The sequence below is a fragment of the Eumetopias jubatus genome, unplaced genomic scaffold (genome assembly GCF_037043125.1).
Source record: "Eumetopias jubatus isolate StellerSeaLion01/CBP00866 unplaced genomic scaffold, mEumJub1_p1.0 scaffold_12, whole genome shotgun sequence".
In the NCBI taxonomy this organism is placed as follows: Eukaryota; Metazoa; Chordata; class Mammalia; order Carnivora; family Otariidae; genus Eumetopias; species Eumetopias jubatus.
The window spans coordinates 39190702-39215787 of NW_028274818.1; the positions used below are offsets into that span (position 1 = coordinate 39190702).

At 41.8% G+C, this 25086-nt stretch overlaps 1 protein-coding gene across 2 annotated transcripts in view; it reads left to right on the plus strand.

The window, feature by feature from the left end:
* Positions 1 to 7934: 7934 nt before the first annotated feature.
* PROX1 (prospero homeobox 1) overlaps positions 7935 to 25086 on the plus strand; it is a 38789-nt gene continuing 21637 nt past the window's right edge. For both annotated transcript variants that reach the window (XM_088016880.1, XM_028125828.2), the window contains exons 1-3: positions 7935 to 9659; positions 16649 to 16756; positions 23199 to 23393. In XM_088016880.1, coding sequence (XP_087873006.1) covers positions 7935 to 9659; positions 16649 to 16756; positions 23199 to 23393 — 2028 coding nt within the window. The remainder of the gene's footprint in view (positions 9660 to 16648; positions 16757 to 23198; positions 23394 to 25086) is intronic.

Sequence of the window (25086 nt, forward strand, 5' to 3'; positions counted from 1 at the left end):
GTGTTATTTAAATGAATCATAATAAAATAGCCTCTAAACAGTTTCTAAGCAGGAGCCTCCGTGGAACTCAGCGCTCCGCTCCTCCCAGTTCCTAAGAGTAAGTGATCCGCTTGGTTTTTATTTCTTTCTCTTTCCTGCTGGTGGCTGCGGTGGTGGTGGCGATGGGGGGGGGGGCGGTGCTGATACTGCTGGACTTGTCGCTGATCTTGTCACCTTTTGTGTACTGTTTCTGGGCTCTGAGGAGGCGTTTGCTTCCTTTCCTTCTTTCTCCTACCCTCTCTTCTCGGGAGAGAGGACCGCGAGGGGGACCGGGTCGCTTTTTGTTCGCCTGGATCCCCGCTTTCCGCCAAGCCTCATCCTTCCCGTCTTCCCCGGTTAAAACTCCGGTGCTCGTCCCCTCGTCCTTTCTCTTTGTCTTTATTATAGCTGCCTTTCTTCCAGGCTCTTCCAATTTGCTTGTCATTTGCATACCTTTCACTTCTCCTTTTTAACCCGGGCAGAGGGCTGGGGAGTAGGGAGGAGGGCAGAGGGAGGAGGAGGGCGCTCTGTTACTTTCCTCGCAAAACGCTGTCGACGGCGCAATGTTGAAATCGGGGTTGGAGCGGTGGAGAGATGGTCCCGGGAAACCAGCGCGGCGCCCCTCTCCTGAGCTCCGAGGACCCAGGGCTAGGTCAAGTTGAGTTGGGTAAGGCGGCGGCGGGAGCCTCAGGAGGTGGGGTGGTGGAGGGATGGGGCCCGAGCGCAGCAGGGGGACCGAGTGGTCGCGGGGCGGGGTGGCGGTAGGGGATGTTCTTGGGCTGAGGATCTGCGAGGCGAAGACTCTCACGGTCCTCGCTGGCAGTCCTGTGCTGTCGGAGCTGCTTGGATCTGCTCTTGCCTGGGTGGTACCTGCAGTTCTGCCCCAGTTCGGAGGACTGGGGAGGGACGAGAACAGAGGTGAGGGTAATTGTCACTGGGAAGAATGGTGAGGAGGGCGGGAAGAGCTGCTATCTTGGCCGAACAGACTAGGAGGGGGCGAGGAGGGGGGCGTTGGCGGGGAGACATCACCCGAAGTCCAGTTTAGCAAGTTGTTGGTTCTTCTGGCGGGCTAGCCACTTATCCTGCTAAAACTGAACATCGGTGGAAAGTGTGGATTGGAGTTGGGGGGGGGGCGTGGAATGGCGGGAGGGAGGTAAAGGGGGAGTAGCTTTCGAGAGAGACTCACACGTCTCCCGCCACTTCTCAGCTTTTTTTCGGGAAGTTGAGAGCCCTCCAGGCTGGCAGAGAAGGAGGAGGAGGAGGAGGGGTTGGGGATAGTCTTAAATAGCCCAAGGAGGCAGGCTGGAGTGTGAAACTGCTGTTCTTGGCAATCCAGAACCCTACTCCGCCTGGGGGAAGGCTGGGAACTCACCTGCTTGTTTTTATTTTTCCAAGAAGGTCTGTGTTGTCTCCTTGAGCTTATAAAAACAGTGCAAGCACAGGGTGGCCTTCTCTCAAAGTCAAGGCTATAAGTGTCTTGTTCTGTCTCTCTCTCTCTCTCCCTCTACCCCCCTTCCCCCACCCCCTCCCTCCCACCCTCCTTCCCTCCCACCTATAACCTCCCTTACAAAAAAAAATAATTTCCTTTCCTAAACTAGGTAGGCAGAGATCTATTAGTAGAGTGCTGTGCATGGGCAGGGCCTGACAGGTGTGTTGTGTCAAGAAAGACAGGTGCAAATTTCCTCTGTGTCTGTGTGTGTCTGTACAGTTCCAGACCACAATGCATGCTCCAGGCTTGCAGAGGTTTATGAATTTATGGGTGCCCTGGTTAATAGGATTGTCCTGGCTAATGGGACCTGGGCTGTTGTTATGTTTTGAGCCCTGCCATGTGAGTTCTTTGCTTGGGGGGTGGGGGGCGAGTTGGTCTGTGTTTGTTTATTTTTCTTAAGGATGTTGGCAGGCTGCTGCTGAGGCTGTGTCTCCGACTTCTGTCTGCCAGGCGGCTGAAAGTACCCTCACTTCAGGCAGCAGGCGGAGGGAGATTGACTTTCCCTTTCCTTCCCTTTCTAGTTTATGCCTATCTCCCAGGTCTGTGGTGCCCCGAAGGGGGGTGGGTGAGAGCTGTCTTTTGTGTGCATGTGTGTTTTGGGCAGCCATGGGTGGTGTGTGTAACCGCCAGGAATACCAAAGTCATTTGAAAGTGTTAGTGTTGTTAAAGCTTATCTTTCTAGCGTGCTTTCTCCCTGCCCAGAAAGAATAGGTATGTGCATAAACTCTTTCAAGTCATATGTTAAATACTCTCATAAAGTAGAATGAGCCTGTCATTGTACCAGACATGTGCCAGATGTCCTAGTTATTACTTTGATGGAGAAGGAAAATCTCAAGTACGTGAGAGGTAACTGTGCTTTTCTATTTGAAGCAAGATGCAGGCAGTCGGCTCTGTGAAGAGTTTCTTGCAAGAACTTCAGAGCATTTTCAGAATAAAATGGGCTGTGTGTGGTGAGGAGGGAAAAGAGGAGCATTGGGGTTAACCTGTCCATATGCTACAACATGGACCTGTCTATATAATGGTAAAATAGGGGAAGGTAAGGACTGTGGCTTGATGTAGAGGGGAGATACTGGGAATTCAGTGTAAGCACTATAGCTGGATTATTCAAACTTGACCCTTTAAGTGTTTCTTTAAGCAGGCTACTTCTTGTGTTACATAGAAATAGGATAGATGGGGAATGGTTTTGTTGGTTGGTTTTGCTGTTTGGGTTATGATCATTGTTTCATGAAAATGAGAAAGTATGTGTATTTACTCTTTAGCCTTAACACATCAAAGTCCCTCCCCCAATACTCTCCTTGGATGCTTTGGAAGTTCTTTAATGTCATCTATGGATATGTCCATTTGCTTTATTTTTAATAGGGGTTATCTGCGCTTGGAACTTACTGATATTTTTATGTGTCCATTATGCAGAATTCTGTTTAGTTAATCACCACCTTGTGGGGAGAAAAGTCATGCATACGTAACATGCATCTTTGTTCTCACTTTATTCATTTCCTAGCATGGTTCCCCTATAAGTAGCACTTGCAATCTTAAAACCTAAGCTAGCTGCCAGGGTTGCTCTTTATTTGTTCAAAGAGCAAATAGGCCTTTTTTTCAATGAATTTCTTATATCATTTCAGGGATTGTCTTGCATTTTCATCTGGTAATATAAGGAATTTTTAGGTTTAGGATTAACACAAATTATAAAATGTTACTGGTTTTATAATATGAAGATGGATTGTGCGTGACATGTTATTATTATTGGATTCTAATTAAGTACCTGTATAAGCTGGAAAGGACATATACATAAGGAATTTCTCAAACCTTATTGCCTAGTGTACTCTAAAGCTTCAAAGGACATTTAGAGTATTTTAGTGTTCTACAAAAAGAAAAAAAGCGTAAGTGTTTTTTCTTGAGATCATTTATTTACTAATTTGGCAAATTATTGCTTTTTAAATAAGTGCAAGTGAATATTTTTGGCGTGTCTCAGAAAATATTCTGTGCTCATTTTGCAGGTGAAAAATGTATGGAATTTTTGATAGGATGGAGGAATTTTCAGTGAAATGGTTGTGATTTGAGAACTCTATTATAGGAATAGGAATATTATAATGAGATTATTATATTAGGAATATTATAGGAACTCTAATATAGGATAGGAAATTTTGAAGCCTGATGTAAGATTTGACAATACAATCTTGGTTAACTGAAGTATTAACTTGTGTCAGGTGGGTTCTTCAAACTAAACATAAAATGCTTTCTTAACCTTACAATAAGCAGAAACATCTCTGAAGGAAAAGTTGCTAATTAGCAGAAATGAACTCTTGAATACAGTGAAGAGGACAGCTTAGTGATTTGGTGGGGTTGAGGGAGAGTACCTCAATCAAGTCATCTGATTCCCCCCCCCCTTGAATTACTGATTTTCAGATGGATTTAAAATGTTTTTTGTTAGTGATATTCCACTTGAAATTTCATAACCAGGTTGACCCAAGTAGATTAGTGGCCCATTCAGAGGTTGTTTTCTGTAAGAAGTAAAGTGTAGGCTTGAGCAATTTCTTCAAATAATTTTACCAACAAAGACAGATAATCTAAGTAATCCAAACAGGAAACCATGCCAACCTTACACTCCCCTGTCTCATAAAAGATTTGTCTGAACTACTTGGATAATTACCATAATGAACACTTCTTTGTCCAGAATCTGCACTCCAGATAGATATGGTAAAAGTTGTGCTCCCCTCCCCCAAATAACTTCTTTATTAAAGTAGAGCACTTAACCACTTTCTACTTCACACACTGCAGTGTTCCTTTGAAATTCTTCACTGGAAATTCTTTTCTAACATGAAGCCACCAGGTTCCTTAGGATTCTCCATGTTATATTATCTGACATTCTTCAGATAATTCAGATTTTAATGAATCTTTTGAAGTTGTTAAAATCTGACTTGGTTATACCTGGATGTGTGTTCTTATCTTTTTCTGGGAGGAATCTGCTATGTCAAGATATTCATTGTATAGGAATTATTAAAGCATTTGTGTAGTAAGATACCAAATGTGTGGCAAAATATTTAACAATAAAAATATTCTATATGGGTTTTCATACCAATTAAAGACGCATTTACAGGAATAGAATATGTGTATCCGAACAATAATCCATTTGGGTTCAAATTCTATATCAGTTCTCTTTTTCTGCAGACTTGCTGATATTAATGTTTACAAATGCTGATCAAAAGGTTTCATATTGCCTGGTTAAACTCAAAATTAATGTTAAGATTAAAATATAATAAGAGTCAATAATAGTTGTAGTTGAAACATTGTGGCTTAGTACAGATGTTGAGAAATAAAGGAATTTCTAAAAATCTTAATGGACAGGATGATATCAGTGATAAAGTCAGTGCATAACATTCTCTAAATTCTGAACTGGGAAATCCATGGGAGCACCTTTAAAAGTGTTTTCAAGTGATTTAATTTCTATTAGAATCATTGAACAATGCATTTTCTTATGTGGTAAGTATGTTCACATGTAGATCTTGTTTATGAATCAGGATGCTGATGAAGTATTACGTCAACCAGTTATAATTACTTAATCTCCTCTATTGCCTTCATGGGTTATGGTCCCAGTGTGTACTACTGCTATACCTTTAGTTCTAAGTTTTAGGTCTTAGCTCTATAGAGAGATCTATTTATTTGTGCCTATTAATATAATGCCTTGTCTTAGTGGAATATATAATTTTTCCTATTTTTCCGATTTGTGCCGTCCTATTTGTTACGTCTCAGCTGGACATTTTACAAGACCTGAAAGTATTTAAATTCTCTTAGCCCAAAACAGAAAGCAAATCATTATCTAATATAAAAATGATGGCTGGTTAAGAGAGGATTGCAAAAATCAGTTTGGTTTGGTGAATTTGAAGGAAGTTACAGGATATTTTGTTCTTGAAAGACCCAACAGGCATGTTTAATTAACACTTACTCTCCACTGAAGATGAGAGTATCATGTCTTTCCACCCCTCTTCCTGGCTTGGGCATGAGGCAGGGATGCAGCTGTTGATACCTAGGCTAGCTGAGAGGAAATGCAGTTGATGCAGAGGTAAATGGCAGTTGGGAAAGGAAGGATGCCTGGGGATGACCTTGTGCTCATCTCTTCCACCAGCCTGTCATTTCTGAGCCTCTGTGGCAGAGATGCTCTTCCCCCAGCAAGGATGGGTAGGAGGAAAATCCAGATTGGGTGTTAAGATGAACAGAGGAAGAAAAAGACTGCAGAAAGTTTGTTCAACATTTTGATTGGAGACTCATGTGCTTTTCAGGTGATATTAAAGAGAAAAGGATTTGCACACAAAAAGAAAAGAGGTAAAATTTTTAAATAATGGCAATGAACTCTATTTTTGGAAAGCTGATAGACACACACAAAAGTCCTCCTTGCAAAGACCTACCCCCAATGTGCAAGTCTTTCTGGGCTTTGAAATAATTCATCCCTTTTCTTGTTTGTCTCGGTCTTTTTCTTTTTCTCACCTGATTGCTACACCCGATTTATCAGATCTCGTGTGCCAGTGAAATATTTGTCATTGCATTTTTGTATTCCTGGATACAGTTTTATTATTGATGTGTGAGGGTTCAAAATCATTCTGAAACCGATTTTGAACCCGGTATTGAAGTTCTTAAGATCTGTTTCCATTCTGACTTCAGGAAATTTTATCCTGGGGCATACAAAAAGTATTTTATTTTTAAGCATACAAAAAATATAAAGAAGCATCATATTGCTTGCATGATACTCTAAAACAGGCTTTAAAAAAAAAAATGTTGTCTCTTCATATAGAGACCAGGAACAAGGAATGCAGGATGAAATCGTTGTTGCTTAAAAAAAAAAAATTTTTTTTTAAAAACCCACACATTGTCATCTAAGCATTGAGCATTTTCTTGATTTTTACAGGTTATTTCATGCTGAAATTATGCCTATTTGCATGGATAGTCATTCTTTAAAACTAGCCACAGATGCAGTCCTAGGGAGCACGTAGATGTTTTTACAGGTGAACCGAAAGAGATGGGAGCTGTTCCAAACACTCTGCACGCTGCCTTTGGCAATAGACCCTGTTATTGTGAAGATGTGCTCTGTTAAGCAAACGTGAAGTTTAATATTAGATAAACCCTGTGTGAAAAAAATATTTTCATTTTCTTCATAAAATGTTAATTGTAAGCAAAAAGATACATCTTATATTTACACAAAATTTGGGGTTAGCCTCACTAGGTAGTAAGTCACAAAATATGTCAAGTGCCTTTTATAAAATGTAAGGAAGGATATTCTTTTTTTATATTGTGTCCTCAAGAAACAATGGAAGTTCATATGCAGAGAAGATATTTCTCTTTCCTCATATATTTTGCTTGATGCCGTTTTCTCCTTTATTTATCTTTTTTTCTTTAATTTGGCATAAGAAATACAATTCACAAATGGTGTATGTTAAAGTTTCCTTAGGCATTTGAAGTATTATTCTGGCAGGTTGGGACAGAAGAAAACTGATACTGAAGATGTATTTACCCTTGCCTAACTCAATTTATTGTTCCACATATTGATTTCTAAAATGTGACAATTCCTTCTTTTGTAGCAACTTTGCAGTAATTTAAGTAATCAAAAGGACATCATGAAAATGTATCAATATTCTCACACTTGTGTTAAAATATAGCAACAGATACCATTTTCGAATGTGATTTTACTAATAAAAATGCATATCTATGCGAAATAAGCAGACTTGTAAAATGAGTATTTGTGCATTTATTTCAATGTTAAATTGACCATTTATATTGGAAAGATGCTGATGGGGTGTTCTCCTTCCCATTTCGCATACGACAAAAATATTTTAAAATTCAGTAATAAAGGGGGCGTGTTAAGTATTTGCATTTATTTTCAAGTCTTTTTCCTTTAATAGCATTAAAACCACAATAATTTTAATTCAGAAATGGAATTTTTTGCCCAAATTTCACACAGCCTCAAAATTGAACCTTATTTCTTAAGTATAGACCACTTTCATCTTCTTTTGTAATATGAATCTCAATGCCCAAAATTTAATCAATTGGTTGTCAGAGGCTGTGTTCTTATAATCTACTGTTTCTTCTGAAGATAAACAGTATCATTTTAGGCATTTGTGAAAGAGAATCATATTACTGGTGCTTAAGCAGTTTTTGCTTTTTTTTTTTTTAATCTTAATCCATCTTAAACCAGTGGAGCAGAAATATTTAAAAATGTTTCATTTCAAGCAGAGTGCATAATAAATTGCAATAATTGTAATGTGCCATAAATCCCAGAGCCTATGCATTTTGCATTTGATTCAGGATTGAGGTCAGGAAATTTGGAGAAATTTAAAGAAAATGATTCATCAGTCCTTTTGTTCTGTTGGCCAGGGTCCCGGGATTCTTGAGCTGTGCCCAGCTGACGAGCTTTTGAAGATGGCACAATAACTGTCCAGTGATGCCTGACCATGACAGCACAGCCCTCTTAAGCCGGCAAACCAAGAGGAGAAGAGTTGACATTGGAGTGAAAAGGACGGTAGGGACAGCATCTGCATTTTTTGCTAAGGCGAGAGCAACGTTTTTTAGTGCCATGAATCCCCAAGGTTCTGAGCAGGATGTTGAGTATTCAGTGGTGCAGCATGCAGATGGGGAAAAGTCAAATGTACTCCGCAAGCTGCTGAAGAGGGCAAACTCGTACGAAGATGCCATGATGCCTTTTCCAGGAGCAACCATAATTTCCCAGCTGTTGAAAAATAACATGAACAAAAATGGTGGCACGGAGCCCAGTTTCCAAGCCAGCGGTCTCTCTAGTACAGGCTCCGAAGTACATCAGGAGGATATATGCAGCAACTCTTCAAGAGACAGCCCCCCAGAGTGTCTTTCCCCTTTTGGCAGGCCTACTATGAGCCAGTTTGATATGGATCGCTTATGTGATGAGCACCTGAGAGCGAAGCGCGCCCGGGTTGAGAATATCATTCGGGGTATGAGCCATTCCCCCAGTGTGGCATTAAGGGGCAATGAAAATGAAAGAGAGATGGCCCCGCAGTCTGTGAGTCCCCGAGAAAGTTACAGGGAAAACAAACGCAAGCAGAAGCTGCCCCAGCAGCAGCAACAGAGTTTCCAGCAGCTGGTTTCCGCCCGCAAAGAACAGAAGCGAGAGGAGCGCCGACAGCTGAAGCAGCAGCTGGAGGACATGCAGAAACAGCTGCGCCAGCTGCAGGAGAAGTTCTACCAAATCTACGACAGCACCGATTCTGAAAATGATGAAGATGGGAACCTGTCTGAAGACAGCATGCGCTCGGAGATCCTGGACGCCAGGGCCCAGGACTCCGTGGGGCGGTCAGATAACGAGATGTGCGAGCTAGACCCGGGACAGTTCATTGACCGAGCCCGAGCCCTGATCAGGGAGCAGGAGCTGGTGGAAAACAAGCCCAAACGAGAAGGCAGCAACAAAGAAAGAGATCATGGTCCGAACTCCTTACAACCGGAAGGCAAACATTTGGCCGAGACCCTGAAGCAGGAACTGAACACGGCCATGTCGCAAGTTGTGGACACTGTGGTCAAAGTCTTTTCAGCCAAACCCTCCCGCCAGGTTCCTCAGGTCTTCCCGCCTCTCCAGATCCCCCAGGCCAGATTCGCCGTCAACGGGGAGAACCACAATTTCCACACCGCCAACCAGCGCCTGCAGTGCTTTGGCGACGTCATCATTCCGAACCCCCTGGACACCTTTGGCAACGTGCAGATGCCCAGTTCCACAGACCAGACAGAAGCACTGCCCCTGGTGGTCCGCAAAAACTCCTCCGACCAGGCCACCTCCGGCCCCCCCGCCGGTGGCCACCACCAGCCCCTGCACCAGTCACCTCTCTCCGCCACCGCGGGCTTCACCACGTCCACCTTCCGCCATCCCTTTCCCCTTCCCCTGATGGCCTACCCATTTCAGAGTCCATTAGGTGCTCCCTCCGGCTCCTTCTCGGGAAAAGACAGAGCCTCTCCTGAATCCTTAGACTTAACTAGGGAGACCACGAGTCTGAGGACCAAGATGTCATCCCACCACCTGAGCCACCATCCTTGTTCACCAGCACACCCACCCAGCACCGCAGAAGGGCTCTCCCTGTCGCTCATCAAGTCCGAGTGTGGCGATCTTCAAGACATGTCCGAAATCTCACCTTATTCGGGAAGTGCAATATCCTTTTCTTTTCCCCTCGAGGAAAACAAAACAAAACAAAACAACAAAAAAAGGCTTCCCCAAAGGTCAGGTTTCCACAATAGATAGAAGGACATAGATTAATATCTTCTAAGGAATGCAATCTTTCCTATTATTCAGAGTAATAGGCTTTTATCAGCACACGTGCTGCGCTCCTGATTGCACAAAAGCTTCACAGGAAACCCACATCTTTGCAACTTTCACAAGTTGTTAATTGCCTCAGAGAGCTGGTATTTAATATGTGCTTTTCCAGCAGTGCTTTTTCTGCTATTCTTCCTGTATTCTCTCTCTCTCTCTTTTTTCTTTTAGGAGTAGAGTCAGAGATGGACCAAAAAAAAAAAAAAAAACTCATTGTAATAATGAATTCTATCAGATTGTTTTTAAGGTGTAAAGTTTTATGATGGAGTCAGGAGAAAAGTCAGTTTTGAGATTCCCTAAGATTCCATAAGAAGAATTCTCCCTTTAACCCATCTGCAGGGCTCCTGGGCCGTGTAAAGAAGACCTGATTAAATCTTAGGAAGAGCACTTTACTGGTGGGAGGCTTCAGTGGGAGAAAAATGGTCATGGGGGCGGGGCGGGGGGAGGTCAGATTCTCTCTTTGATCTTTAAGTGAGACGTGGTTTGTCGCTGGTGGTGTTTCTTTAAGGAAATATACAGGTACTGATGTATTCAGACGGCACTGGTCTCTCTCTCTCTCTCTCTCTCTCTCTCTCTCTCTCTCGTTCACCCAAGGTCTATTCCTTGGGCCTGGTGCAGCTGCCTCTATGCATGATTAACCTCTGTTCAGCCATACACAGAAATCTTTTGTCCTAACATACACAAAGCAAATTATTTTGGAAAGCGAGAGAGCACAATTAAATATAAAACTCAGCTGTATTCGACTTAAAAATGGCTCTTTTTATGACTCTTATATTTTGAACCTGACTTTTAGGTGGAGATGCCAGTTATATTTTTTATTAGACCTGTCCTGAACTCCAGCTATTTTTCACTGACTTTTCTTTTTTCCTCTGTAATTTGGTCCTTTCAGTCAATTTTTTAAAAATCTTGTGGCTGTTGGTGTTTTGGGGTAGTCGAATAGTAGCATTTGGGGGCAGGTAGAGGCGTGTTTCTTTTAGAATCAATTGCCAGATGGACATAAAATTTAGCAATTAAGTTGGCTGTTGCGAAATTGAGGATTTTGAGCAATTGTCCTGATGACTAGAGATTGGCATTTTAGTATCTAAGCCCACTCCAGAGGCTGCCACGTAAGTGCAAAGTCCCAGCTATGGTGGAAATACATTTTTCTATGTAGGGAAGGCTGGTCTTCTAACCAGCTCTCAGGACAGTAGTGAAGATTTCTGATAAGGTGAGCCACAAGTATGAGACCCACTTGGGGCACTTAAACACAGTCTCTTTCCGCAGTGAGGAAGAAGAGAATAATGTCATGAGAGGAAGGAAGATAAAGATGTTGAGGACTTAGGTATATAAACAGAAATTGAGTCTTGGTTTGGTTGCTGATTTAACTTCTACCTTTCAAAGACCTAAAATGTAATCTACCAACCATGAATTGAAGCTTCGCCAATCACCATGCCTTGCACATTATAAACAGGCAATAAACACTGGTCAAAATGATTGCCATATAGTGTTGCTGATGAGAAAGGCCAAGCGAGAAGATGCAGTACCTGGAATGGTTTTCTGTCCTTGGGAGGAAGAGCATCATCTGAGGTTCACACAAGCCTGAGGTCCAGGGCTGGACCCTATTGCTAGACCCTATCTTACTTCATTTTGAAGACAGTAGTCAAGATGGTGGGGTGTTTCTCTCCCTTCCTCTCTCTCTCTCTCTCTCTCTCTCTCTCACAAACACATACACAGACACACACTCAGAGGAAAGGGACATACACCTACGTTGAGAAATATTTGAAACCAGGTTTCACCAAAGTCCCATAAGTGCACACTAAACTCTTTAACCAGTTTATGGGTTTTGGGTTTTTGTTTTTGTTTTTTTAATTAGGCTTTTCATTGTAACCAGATCATTAGGCCTGTGCGTTTTTTGTTTTTTTTTTAAGTAAGTTGGGTCTTCTAGGAACAAAATCTTTTAGATTGCTTTAAGTGTTGGCTACATTCATTGTCTCACGCTCTCTAAATCCCCTGAGGAATTTAGAGGATTTGAATTGAAAGAAGTTCCTTTTATTTCTATACATATCAAAGGCTTTAAGGAGAATATAGTTTCTTCTTCAGCTGAATAACTTCCGTCTCCTACCAGTATGAGTCTGTTGAACTGGGATGGCTTGGAAACACCTGTGTTCATATGAAATGTTGCTTACACCTGGAGTTGTTTCTTTCATGGAGCTAAATAATTTTGGCCTCTTGTTGCAGTTAATGTTTACATTTTCCACCTTTTGGCCTTCTATGCTCTGTTTCTTTCCCCTCGATCATGCCGTACTTTTAACCATTTATCCCACTGATAGATTCTTTCTCAGGAAGAAGACAGGCAAGCAACCCTTTCTATAATCCCCACGATTCTGAAGCCAACGAGGATCTGAGTGTTTTGGGGGAGACTGGGTCCACTTGTCTCCTGTCTCCATCCTTGTATGGCAATGAGTTCTTCCCTTGATTTACCAAATGGAGTGTAGGCAAAATTCTCAAAGCTTTTCGTTTAAAGAATTCTCTGGGAATCCTAGAGAGTGGTGTCTACTTCAGTTTTAGGTATATAAGGCCATCTTAGAACCGGTAGCACAGTTATTCCTAGAAAAAAATTCAATAGACATGAGTAGAAATGGGATGAAATGACACCTCTATGATTGTCATTATTATGTTTTTATTTGTAGTCATGGCTTTTCAAATAGTAATGAATAATTTAGTTCTTAAGGAAGGATTCTTCCCACTTCAAAGGGCATCATCTGCTTCTTTGAACAAAGTAGCCAAGATAAGAACTATTAAGAACACCAGCTTATCAGATAAATCCATTCTAAGTTCAGCACATGAAGCATATGTAATCTATATAAACGCGATACCTCGTTATCCTTTCTAATCGAAAGGAAGTAGTGCATGTGTGCCTGTTGAACTCAATGTCAGTGCACCTGTTCCAGGAGCTCACGTCTTGGATATTGAAAAAAAAAAAATGTGTTCGGTGTCTTTGCAAATGAATCTATTTAATCAAATATTAAGTTTTATTCAAATTCCAAAAGAAAGAGCCAGCCAAATGTTTTTCTTCATGATGTTCCTTGTCATTCATCCTCTTTGCATCTCAAGAAAAATAGCCTTGTGTAGGCCTCAGACATTTGCATGCACCCAGCTGAAGCTCCAGAGTAGTCTTATGAGCTGAGAATAGTCTTATGAGCTGTTAAGATGTGCAGGTGAAGAAACTGAGCCTGTTTCCTGTGACAGACAGCGTCCCCAACTTGACTGTTGGGGAGAATGTTTACAACACTTCAAATTTAGGAAAGGAAAATTGTTTGGTAATTTGAAACTAAAATCCAACTGGAAAACATGGATTAAAAATGAATTTCTAATATGTGAAATAATCCATGGACATTTTTAGAAGATTTGTGGGGCCACAGTCATTCTATTAGCTGTATTAGCTACGGGGAAAACATTTATATGAAAGACTGAGAGACTCTGGGTTCCGACCCCCCCAAAAAATTATTCAGTAAATTCTTTTTATTTTTAATTTCCATAAGTGACACGTCTTAGGCGTTCAACTTCTTAATGGAGTAACAGCTCGTTCTATCACTCTAATTAAATGAGACAGTCTAGATCCTCTCTCCCCATCTGAGGGAGAAATGCTCTCGGAAACAGGCAAATCGGGGAGCGTAAGGAGACGGCTAAAAATTCTTTGGGTTTCAGAGCATTTTAGAAAATGTAAGTAAGTAGCCCCAATCCAATTTGGTTGGAAGTGCAGCTGGTAAAATCTCTAGCCACAGGTCGGAGTTCAATTGGGGAAAAAAAAGAAGAAGAAGAAGAAGAAGAAGAAGAAGAAGAAGAACAATTCGCCTCCTCCAGCCCTCACAATGTGGTGTTCTCGCGTTTGTCTTTTTGCTGGCCCCGCTCCTCGCCTGCCACCGCCGTGTAGGTACGGTTATGTCGCGCTTGGTAAACAGACGGCACTCAGAGTCTCAGGTTGCTGGGACCCCCCCAGGTTCAGCTGCAGTATCCTGCTTCTCTGATCTTTTCTATTCCTGAGCAGATGTCTTTCATTAATTTATGGATTTATCATCTTTTCTTTTTTTTCTTTCTTTTTTCTTTTCTTTTTTTCTTTTTTTTTTACACCTGGCAGCTGTCTCAAGTTTCAGTAGTTATTGTCTATTTTGCATTACACATAGAATTGAATGTCATCTGTCTTCACAAAGCTATGGCTAAGAGAATTGAGGCAAAGCCACATGAGCGGCCGGGACAGATCTTGTTTGCGTTCCATCCCCCTCACCCCACCCCCCCCCTTTACCTCCTTAATATTTATTTGTGCTCATTTTCTTTCCTGGCCTTGAATGGAGCTTAGCTCGTGTTCAGTACAGCTGTATGTTTACTGAATCTATTCCATCATGAGTCATTGTGCGTGTGTAAGTATCCTGGAAACAGCTAGTGCTTTCTTGGAAGAACAGTTGCTTTTCAGCACAAGCACTTAAAAGGGAAATTAACCAATTGGTCAGTTCAGATTTATTTTGAGGAGGAAAAAAAAGGATTATCTAACTGTTGGCTTTTAAATGTTTCATTAGCTATTTTTAATAGTTTATTAGAAACATATATTTTATGGGAATTTTATCTTAATTACACGATGAGCAAGAGATAAAGATTTATTCTCTGTTCCATTTCAACGGATCAATTCTAAGTATTACCAACAGGAAACATTTTAAAGCAAAACGGACTTGAGACACTCGAATCAGAATAATTTTTTTCATGAAATAAAAAGCCTCTAAATCCTGATCAAAATAAGAGGGATAGTTTGTTGTTGTTTTTTTAAATAAAAAGAGCTAAAACATCGAAGCATAATTTAAGCGTACTGAAAACATCAGGAAGTTTTGGTAGCTCTATCACAGAGAACCACAGCAAAACGGGGTGTTTTGTAGGAGGACCACATTTTTAACCCTTCGGTACTTTTCCCCTGCTAATAATTCAGTGGTGCAAGATTGTTTTTTCATCTGGCCTTCTGAAGAAAAGATTAGAACCCAGATCTGAGAATGTCTGCTGAAGTTTGGGCTTGCCTAAAAACTCTTATCACCAGGCAAGACGAGACAGCTTGCCACTATTATTTCACTTACCCATTTGGACAGATGGTCCTGAAGTGTGCTGGGCTCCTTTAGTCTTCTACTGGTCTAATGGAGGTTACTGGAGGGCCTTTCAGCTCTTTCCTTGGCACAAGAAGTATGTCAGTCATAAATTATCGTCTTTGTGATCATTAAGGATCTGAAACAAAAACACAAGTTCAGTTAAGCTGCTTTGGCTTACAGACGGAAAATCGAAATTTCTTCCTTCAGTCTGTATTGTCCGTGGGGGGGTGGGGTGGGGGGGAAGCACAAGATTTAATTTTTCCATTTACAAACCAAGGTGATCTTTGAAACATTGCATGATGTTAAAGGGAATGCTAATTGAGCCAATCCTCAGCAGAATATTTGGTTAAACACCCTGCTATAAGTAGTCAAGAGCTTATCAGTATGAATTTGATTATGCTTCTGTACTAACTTCCTGGTTTCTCTTCTTCCTAAGACTGGTCACGCTGTTCTTTATGGAGGCCATTTAGAAACCTTGACTTTTCCTAAATACGTGCATTTTTTTTAACCTTTTTTCACCAGGTGTGGCATTTTTGTTGCCTAGTAAAGCGTGTGTGCGTGCGTGTGTGCACACACGAGTGCAGATTTTCTTTTCATTTCTTATTTTTCCCATACTCTCTTTTGAGAGAAAATCCTTAGAGAAGCTTCTAGGAAGGACCCTTAATTGACCTTGTGGGGGACCACATTGATTTTCTCCACGTGCATCTTCATTTCTGATAAATTATAAAGCCATTAATTTGCTGAGGAAATGGCAGGGCCAGGCTGCGGCGCAGATGTGACCAGAGCCATCCCAGCTCTGAGTCTGCTGAGGAGTGCCAAGAATCTGGGGGAGAATCAGGAAGCCTGGATTGTTATGGTTAGCCTCACATTCTCTTGGGAACTGTTTTAGTTGCTGCTGTTTACAGATCTAAAAGGTAATGATGTTTCCAGATAAATAGGCCTTCTTATTTTGGGTAAGTGGCCATTTATTGATCTGCTAACCCACATTTATTGATTTGTTAGCCCCAACCACTGTGCCACTCTCAAAGGAGTTAACTATAAATCCAGGAGAGGCAAATTGTATTTGGTTTTGGATCGTTGCTTTAACAAAAGCGACACCCCCTCCCTGCGCTCTCTGTGCCAAAACCACCCCTCCCAAGTTTTAGCTATTATTTAAAAGGAAACAATTAAAAGGATATAATAATAAGATAGGAAGAAAGTGAGTCAAGATGCTCCATTAGTTTAGCACTAAAAGGTAAAACATGAAGCTTGCCTGACAGTGTTCAAAATAATGCATTTTATATTTTCAGGCACATTAGGATAATAATTTGATGTAAGCTGCAGAGTGTGGAGAGAAGAACAAACAGAACTGTAATTGCAAAGAAGAGAAAAACTCTCACGATAAGAGTTGTACAATACATGTTGGGTGCATTTGTCTCCTTAGCAACAAGTGAACATATAGGTAGCATAAGGACCTCGAACAGGGTAATGTTTTGCCATCCTCCCCACAGAGCCACCAAGATTCTGCAACCACATTGTGCATCCTCACCATTACACTTGGCAGTTTCTGACAAGCCATGGTCATTTTGAGCAAGGGGCAGCAACGTAGTGATGGATTCCGTGGCTGGTGCCATTTACCTTCTAGAATTTCCCCGGCTGCTTGATGGGCCTCCAGGTTCTTTTGGGGAGTGGGTGGTGGGTGCGTGTGTTTAAAGACATTGTTTTCCTTAACCAAATGCCTCCTACATGCAGGAAGGATTGTCACCCAATCACTTGAAAAAAGCAAAGCTCATGTTCTTTTATACTCGTTACCCCAGCTCAAATATGCTGAAGACCTACTTCTCCGATGTGAAGGTAAGGTCATTTTTCATCAGTGGCTTTTCAATTTCTGTGCATGTGGTCATGATTCGAACTCTTGGCAGTTGGTGGAGATGAGTGTGAAATCAATCCATGAATACACCTGTGTAATAACTGATGCAATGCACTTATCTTTTTGTCGGAAGCCGTGCCAAGCAAAGATACCCCTTAAGACCAGGAGACTGGTATCAAGTCATATGGGTTTCCAGTGTGATCAGGGAAACTTAGCCTCTGACTTTATATGTCTTAGTTAACTTCTTGGAAGAAATTTCAGCCAGTCCTGGATGGGTGTGCTTTAGAGAATTTTTTTTCCCTCCCCTCAGCAACAGTAAACTGTTTCTGTTTTTGTTTCTGTTGGTTTCCCCATATTTGTGCTTATGAAAGCAAACTCTAGCACCTCTTTTTCCCCCCTCTGTCAAAAGGAGCGTACATTGAAATTCTCTATGCAGTAGCTGCTTAAAAACAAAAGTGATGATTGTCTCTTATTTACAACTTAATTTGTTGTTGATGTAGAGTACACTGAGCATAAGGAGAATGAATAAAGTGACAGATTCAGGACACATTATTCAAATGAGGATATGAAAGCTGTCGGCCTACAGCTGCAGCCTCCCTCATTCTACAGAATATGGGGACCTCCTGGTTCTGCGTGCGTGTGGATGTGTGTGTGCGCGTCTGTGTCTGTGTGTGGGTTTTAAGTAATTGTTTGCAACAACTTGATGTTGTGTTAATCATCTGCAACTTTTTAAAACATAGATTGGGTTTTGATGATGATAATCACATGCATGGTATCATTATCCAAGGAACTTGATAAACATTACATTAGCTGAGATTAGTTTATTAGGGTTGGGTGCTTTTCCCCCCACCCTCCACTGCCCACCCCCATATGTACAAGTTCTTATTCCTGCCACTGAGAACTCAGGAGCTGCCAAAACAGGCTTTGCTTCTGCACCGCTCCCTCCACGCAGAGTGTTTCGTGCCCGATGGCCCAGGGGCTCTGTTGGCCCCCTTTTGCAGGCCAACTCATTTTCGTTTCCTTCACTGATGTTTTATTTGGCCTTATAAGAAAAGTTCTGTTTTCCCTCCTGTTTGCTTTTGAATTGTGTATCAACTTCAGCCTTTTATCTTCCTCCTTCCCTGGCTGAGCTCCTTAAGTGGAAGGCATGTTTTCTCCCCGCTCAGGGCCAACAGACTGGGCAGGATGGGAAGGCCCAGAGAGACAGTAACTTGAGAGGTTGGCTGAGGATCATTAAAGTACAGAAAAGGCTGCGTGACCCAGTAGACCAGCAAGATGGTTTGGACTTCTTGGGGGACCATCTGAAACAGACACCAGGGAGGGACTTTGTCAACTGGTTGAAGACTGGATAGCTTCTGGAGCCTAATGGAACCTGGCAGAGTTCTTTCGTGGGTGAGGAGTGGTCCTCTCAACACCCTAGTTCCAGGAAGAAGGGGGGACACGGAGGAGAGGGAGAAAGTGTTACCATGTGTGCGCATGCACGCACGAGTGTGTGTTATCTAGGTGCCCATGTTACCTCCTCCATTCCTCTTAGTGCAATGATCTGCACTGTTGTGATATAATAAAGACAACACCTTATATTATTTAGATAGTGCTTTTCATCAGAAGGAAGCTATAGAGCTTTACAAACTGCATCCATAGGGATCTCTCACCTACCACTGAAATGCAGCCACGTGGAGGGTGGAAAGCAGGAGCCATGCCCAGGCCGCAACACTATCCAAAAGTAGCTGTAAATGTTAGACACATTCGTGGGCTGGGTGAGAAGGGCAAGGGTAGGGGAGATTGTTAATCTGTAATCTTTATAAATACTGGGCAGTGGAAACTGACAAGAAATTGTTCCTCTCCCTTTAGAATACATCTAGTAGTTCAGCTTTGCAAATAATCACTATGTAAACAACAATTAAATACCAGGACGAATATTTTATTTAAAAAAAGCACTAATATTCAGATTATAGATTCTATCCATACTCTATCCATACTGGGAGAGAAGGCTGTTAAAGTATACGTGAGTCTGGTTAATTCCCAATTATCCACTCTAATGGAGGGGAAACAGTAGGGCATATAATGCATAGCAGAAAATCACCAAAGGTCATTTCTCTTTTATTTTTGGAATGAATTATACATTTTTAACTTTGCTAATTATGTTTTTTCTTTGGCTAGTAATAAATGAATTTGTATTCCCTGAGCTTATGCTGATGAAATTAGAAAGGCATGCATAGAAAAGGGAAGGATAGTCCAGGCACGGTGTTCCAGAAACTTTGTAGGAAACAATAGCAGAGCATGCTTGGACTTTTTAATAGTAAGGAAAATCCAGAATTTGAATGCTGATGATGCATATGCCCATACACATGTATATTTATATGTACGTTACAAATGTGTATATATATATATATATATATATATATACACACACACACACATATACCGTGGGTATATACACACACACACACACACACACATATTTATTTCTAGATATAGATATATAAAGGTGGATACTTATTTGCAAGACGGAAATAACTGGGTGTTTCTCTACATATGAATATGCCACCAAAATTTTATTTCAGTGTAGATTTGAGAAAACCACTACAGAATTAAGAGATCCTTAGAAATTAGGGGAAGGACCTTAGGAGTTTATAAGAAGTGACAGCCTGCATCACCTGTCTTGAGAAAGACATGTTCATGTGTCTGTGGACCAAGTAAGACTTGTCGCAGTAACACAAGCCTATACTTGATTGTGGCTGCATTCATCTAAGTGAAAATTCCTAATCCTAGCAAAATGTACCTTTCCAAATCATAAAAGTCATTTTATTTCAAATGGGGACCGCAAGTTCGTTTTGCAATTAAAAACAAAAACAAAAACAGGAGAAACAACACAAGTGGAAAATATTTTCTTTCATGAGTAAAGCGTAGCCTAGGTGTCATCAAAGACACAGTTGGAAGATCATGCTAGACCAAGTGAATCCTCTGATCGGCCCCAGAAGGTGAGCCTGGGCAGGGTGATATACCCTGCCTTGCATTTTTCCTTAGCCAGGGATAGAGCGCTTCCCTCTCTACAAGTGACTTCCATTTGGGCAGGAAGTGAATGCTTTTAAATTACTCTGGAAAGAAAGAGGTGGGGGGAAACGTCACAGGATTCAGATGCTGGCTTGGTGAGAGCTGTCCAGCGATGATCTATACAAAGGATGAGACCAGGGCTGACTTGGTTTCATTCCTAGACTAAGAATCTAAACAAAGTCCCACGTTCTCACAGAGTCCAGCTCCATCCCCTCACCACGACATTTAGCCAGACAAAATCCTTTGAGAAGAGCAAGGGGGCAAATGGGCAAGACATGCCAAGGATCAATGGGGCCCCACCATCTTCCTGTGCACTACTGGGTGCTGATTTTAATGTATCAACTAATAACTCTTAGACCACTAACTACAACAGATTCAGTGTCATTTTAGCTTTGAAGAACAGACGCTCACAGCTTTTCAAGCCGGCCGTGTTAAATGATGTATCTCATTCCCTCCACCCCTTGAGTCAACTGCTGCCTAGCCAGATTAAGGTGTCAGATTGATTTGTTTTATACATCTTTTGACCATGCTCATTGAATATTTAGGAAGTTTCTTCAGCCCATATTGAGGCTGAGATGTCCCGTGGGAAGCATTAATCAAAGTCACAGAGACTCACACACTGTGGAAACACAGCCTCTTTATTGCAGCGATTAGTTTTTGCAGTAACACATTAACACACTACAGAGCTTTCCTTTATAGAACAATTGATCCTTTTCTTGTAAGCCACTACAGGACGGGGTGGGGGGGCAATTAACTCTTTAAAGTTTAACACTTTTTCTCCCCCAGCGTGAATATCTGGAAAAGAGGGGGGGCCTGCCTCTGCTTTCCGCCAGCAACTAAAAACAACAAATTTCAGTGCACTTCTGGTGGAGGGAAACCCAGTTGTCCAAGCTGGTGTGCTGGTCATTTCACTTGTCTTATGTCGGGGGAGTCTGTTGTTTTTGCCCATTCTTTCTCTCTGGTATTTCCATTCTGTAACAATAAGCTTTAAATCTCCCTTTATGTCCCATTCCTAAATAATGGCAAGTGCACTTACTTTTTTGTCCTCCCCCATTAGGTCATTCATGACCATTCTAGAAAAAAAAAATACCCTTCTATTTTTTTCCTCTACAGTACTCTTGTCCATAGGAGACAATGTCTTGTAACAATGCAGAAGCCTAATCTCCATGTCAAAGCAATTTTCATTCCCCAGTGCACAGCCTGCTATCATTTTGTAATGTTTTGTTTCTTATTCTAAAAGAATTAAAAAGGAACAGTAAGCCGTCACGGGGGCCTGTAGTCCTTATCTCAGTGTCTGGAAATTTGGACAGTGTATTTTACTGCTGAGATAAAATGGAAAGAACTCCAAGTTCAGCAAATCGTAATGGGTTTAAGTTCTATTGAAATCGGCAACCAGAAGATCAGATAACGGGGGTCCTTCAGTTGTCTTTTTAATCGGGTTCCCCGCAAGGCTGAATAGAGACAGAGCAGACACACAGAGTGAAAATATAATTCTTGGATAGGTTAAGTACATGTTTGAACTCTTGCAAGCAGAAGCGATTTGCTGATGACTTAATCATTTTCTGGTCAATTATCTGTAAGGGCCCTTGCAACTCCATGGCAATTATGATGCAAGTTGGCCTTTTGGGAGAAACACCAGTCTCCCTGCTTCTGTTTCCTTGTTACGTCCATTCTCTGCCATAAATTTTCATTCATTTATTATCTTTGCTAGTATAGAAACAACTTTCTGTGTAGTAATTACAGCCCCAATACACACTTTAGCTGTCATCTTGTTGGGAGTCTGGATGTTCTCATGGCCAGTGTTTGATAAGTGGTCTTTGTTGATTTTTGATGAATGTACATCTTTTTCTGGGGGCCCAGCGAAGGGAATGCCTGTGATGACAAAAGGCAGGGGGTTGTCTGTCAGCCTGCCTGATATAAAGCTATGGATTTATTGGTTTTGACTTGGCAAGTTGAGATGCATCTGTCCTTTACCGTGAACAGAGGACTGTCAATAAGAGTGGTATCATTTGCAGTGAATCCAGGAAGACATCTTCATTTAAAAGGTCATCAGGAAACCTTGGTAAACAAAGTTTTAAAGCCTAATCATGTTACGGTAACTTGGCATTTAAAAAAGAAATGTAATAAAGTTTCTGTCGAGGCCGTCTGTGTACTCTGTCTTAACCACACCTTCCAAATCGCATAGACTCCAACAGAAAGGGGCGTGGGTCTTACCCAATGCTGGCTGTAGGAAGTGTATGAACAGGCACGGCAGTCTGGCCAGACAGATGTGAGTACCATGTGCAAACAGAAAGTGGGGTCACAGCTGGAGGGCCATGGGGATCACCCATTACCAAAAAATAAGCAAATGCCAGATTCCTCCCCTTTTGTGTGAAAGCTGTTCTCCAGCATTGCATGAGGCCGCCATGTGATGACACAAATTCTCATTAAAAAAAAAGAAATCATGCTAGTGGTGAAGTTGCGTGGCTCACCATCTCTGGTACAGGTTTCCCCTGCTATCCCAAAGTAGAAGGGTTCCTTTGAAACCTGTCATAAGCCGAAATGGCAGAAAGCGAAGAAGCAATTACTGTCAATTCATATGGAAAAAGTGTTGAGCATTCCCAGACCTGAAAAAAAATAACCTCTCTTAGACTTTTCTGATACCCTAGGACACATCTCGATAACAGATGCACAAAATAAATCAAGATAAAGCCCAGATGCTCACAGACACAGTGCAAAGCCATGGCGGCATGATGCTGAGATGCTGAGCCTGGTTCCTAGGGAAGGAGCTTGGTGGGGCCACCCTTGCTGCTCGGGGAGCATGCTCCCTCCCTAATGGCTCGCTGCAAAGCAAATGCTGAACACTATTTTCCCTTGTCGCTTTGTTTCTGAAAAGCAAATATCCTCTTTGGATTTCTTTCAGTTAGTGAAACCAGGTGCCGATGTAGGTCTTTTCATAAAAGCAAAATGGTGGAACGTGGACTTTTTGAAAAGCAGGGAAGCTGTACTTGAAAGTAACAACTCTTCCCAGCACTCCGTGGCTTGGATGTGTTTCCATAAAGAAGTATACAAATACCGTTTTTTCCATTGAAAGATGAAGAACGGTGTTTAGAATAAGATACTCAGCTTCTTAAGGAAAATCAGATTTAGAATGTGAGTTTTCCATTTGAAATGTGGAGGGTTGGGAAGTGATTTCCACTGCTGATAGGTTTTATAATCTCTTATAAATGTATTACTGCTTTCACCCCTCTTGCCACCATTTTGGTGGAATCCCAAAAACATACTCTGTCCAAGTCAGGAGGAGAGGAGAACTTTAAAAAGACTTCAAATGCTTAAAGAATAAATGAAGAAAATGGCCATGTTCTTATCCTTTCCAACATTTAAATTTGACAGTTCAACAGATGCATTACCTCTCAGCTCATCAAGTGGTTTAGCAATTTCCGTGAGTTTTACTACATTCAGATGGAGAAGTACGCGCGTCAAGCCATCAACGATGGAGTCACCAGTACCGAAGAGCTGTCTATAACCAGAGACTGTGAGCTGTACAGGGCTCTGAACATGCACTACAATAAAGCAAATGACTTTGAGGTAGGAACTCATCTTTATTGTTTGGTCCTCCCCCTTTTCTTTTTTTAAGAAAAATTTATTTTCTTTACCAATGTCCCCAAATCTGTTTTAGTCTTGTTATCTCACACGAGCATCCCGTGCAATAGGGTAAGAGGTAGAGCAGAAGGAGGAGGAGCCCCACTCTATGGGAAGAGTCACGGGGGACTGACCCACTCCTACGTCCTTTCCCACTCCCCAGTTCTGCTGCTTGCCTGAAGACCCATGGGCCACAGAAAAGGGAACTGGAGAAGTCAGAGAAAATTGCAGCAAGGAACCCACACACAGTGACTCCCTTTCCAGAGAAGAGGTCCCCACTCTAACAGGCCTTTTTGCTACTTAGTTGCTGGCATGTTGATTGAGCTGACATAGGCTATGTGCAGTGATCGCTGCAAAAGTTGCTTTCTAAAAAAGTCTAGAAAGGTGGATGGGGGAGTGATTCCAGGTTTCTACTTTAATCAGCATTTATTTCCTTTATGGAAGAAATGGTACGAGAATTTACTAAGTACGTATTGTAAGAGAGCCATCAACATCTTTTTATGGTTTAGTTTCTGTTTTTGTTCTTTTGGGGGGAGAGCCTAGGATGTTTATCTCGCAGATGTGTAGCTTCACAAGCATGCCGCGATTTGTTCACACACATACACACACACACACACACGTATATCTACAACATGCATATTCTAGATACACAAAGCAGTATAGACGATTCCCAGAAAGCAATAGCTACACAACAGTGAAAGATGTGTGGCTATGAGTAAAGCGTTTCTTTACTGGCTAATGCTGTGCCTTAGCAAACGTTTTTCATTGCAACGTGATGACTCTATAAGACAACACTAGCGAATCTCCCAGTCCTCACAAAGGCATTTTGCTGAGCCCTGCTGGATGAGGCAACAATAGTTAGAGGTGAGAATGTGGCAGGGTTCTGCAGGCTGAACCCCTGGTGGTGCGTGTAGACAGGTTGTGGGTGGCTTGACCACGTTAGTCCTTTTCTTGTGTTATCTTGAGGATAGGAATGTTCTTTTCCCCCCATCTACTCCTACAGGGGACCTTATGATAATACTCATGCTTTCGTCATGTAAGATAGGCACTCAGAAACACCCAGGAATTTGGCAACTTCAAAGGAAGAGAAGGGCATCTTGGTCTATACTTGTCAATGGAAGGGACCTGCCCATTCCTTTTGGGGCCATTCTTCCACTTTTTTTGGCAGTGCAGATCAGTGATGGTGGCTGATCAAGCACCAAAGGTGGAAACTTAGCCATGGGGAGGTCATGGTTTTCCCTTGAAAGTTTGAACGGTTCTACTGCAATTTAATTTATCTGTGTTATCCAAGACGAATATGTGTTTCTTGCCAAAGGTGTTATGAGCAAAGTTTCTCTTTGGCTGTTTGAACACATTAAAAGTGGGGATCCTTCTTGTTTTGCTTCACCATTATAAAGTCTCTGTGTTTAAAGTCTGTTGTAAGACAGCACTGGTTTACCGTCCTGACAGAACTCTCCAACAGAATTTCCTCTAGAGCTGAAGAATAGGATTATGGCTAGACATTTTAAAGAAATCTTATGAAGACTTTCATTTCTTTTTCTCCCCCTTTCTGATAAGTCTGTTGCTCTAAACTTTACCCGAAGAGAATTCAGCTGTGTACTAGTGAACTCTTTAGAGCTGATACCGACAAATATTTGTT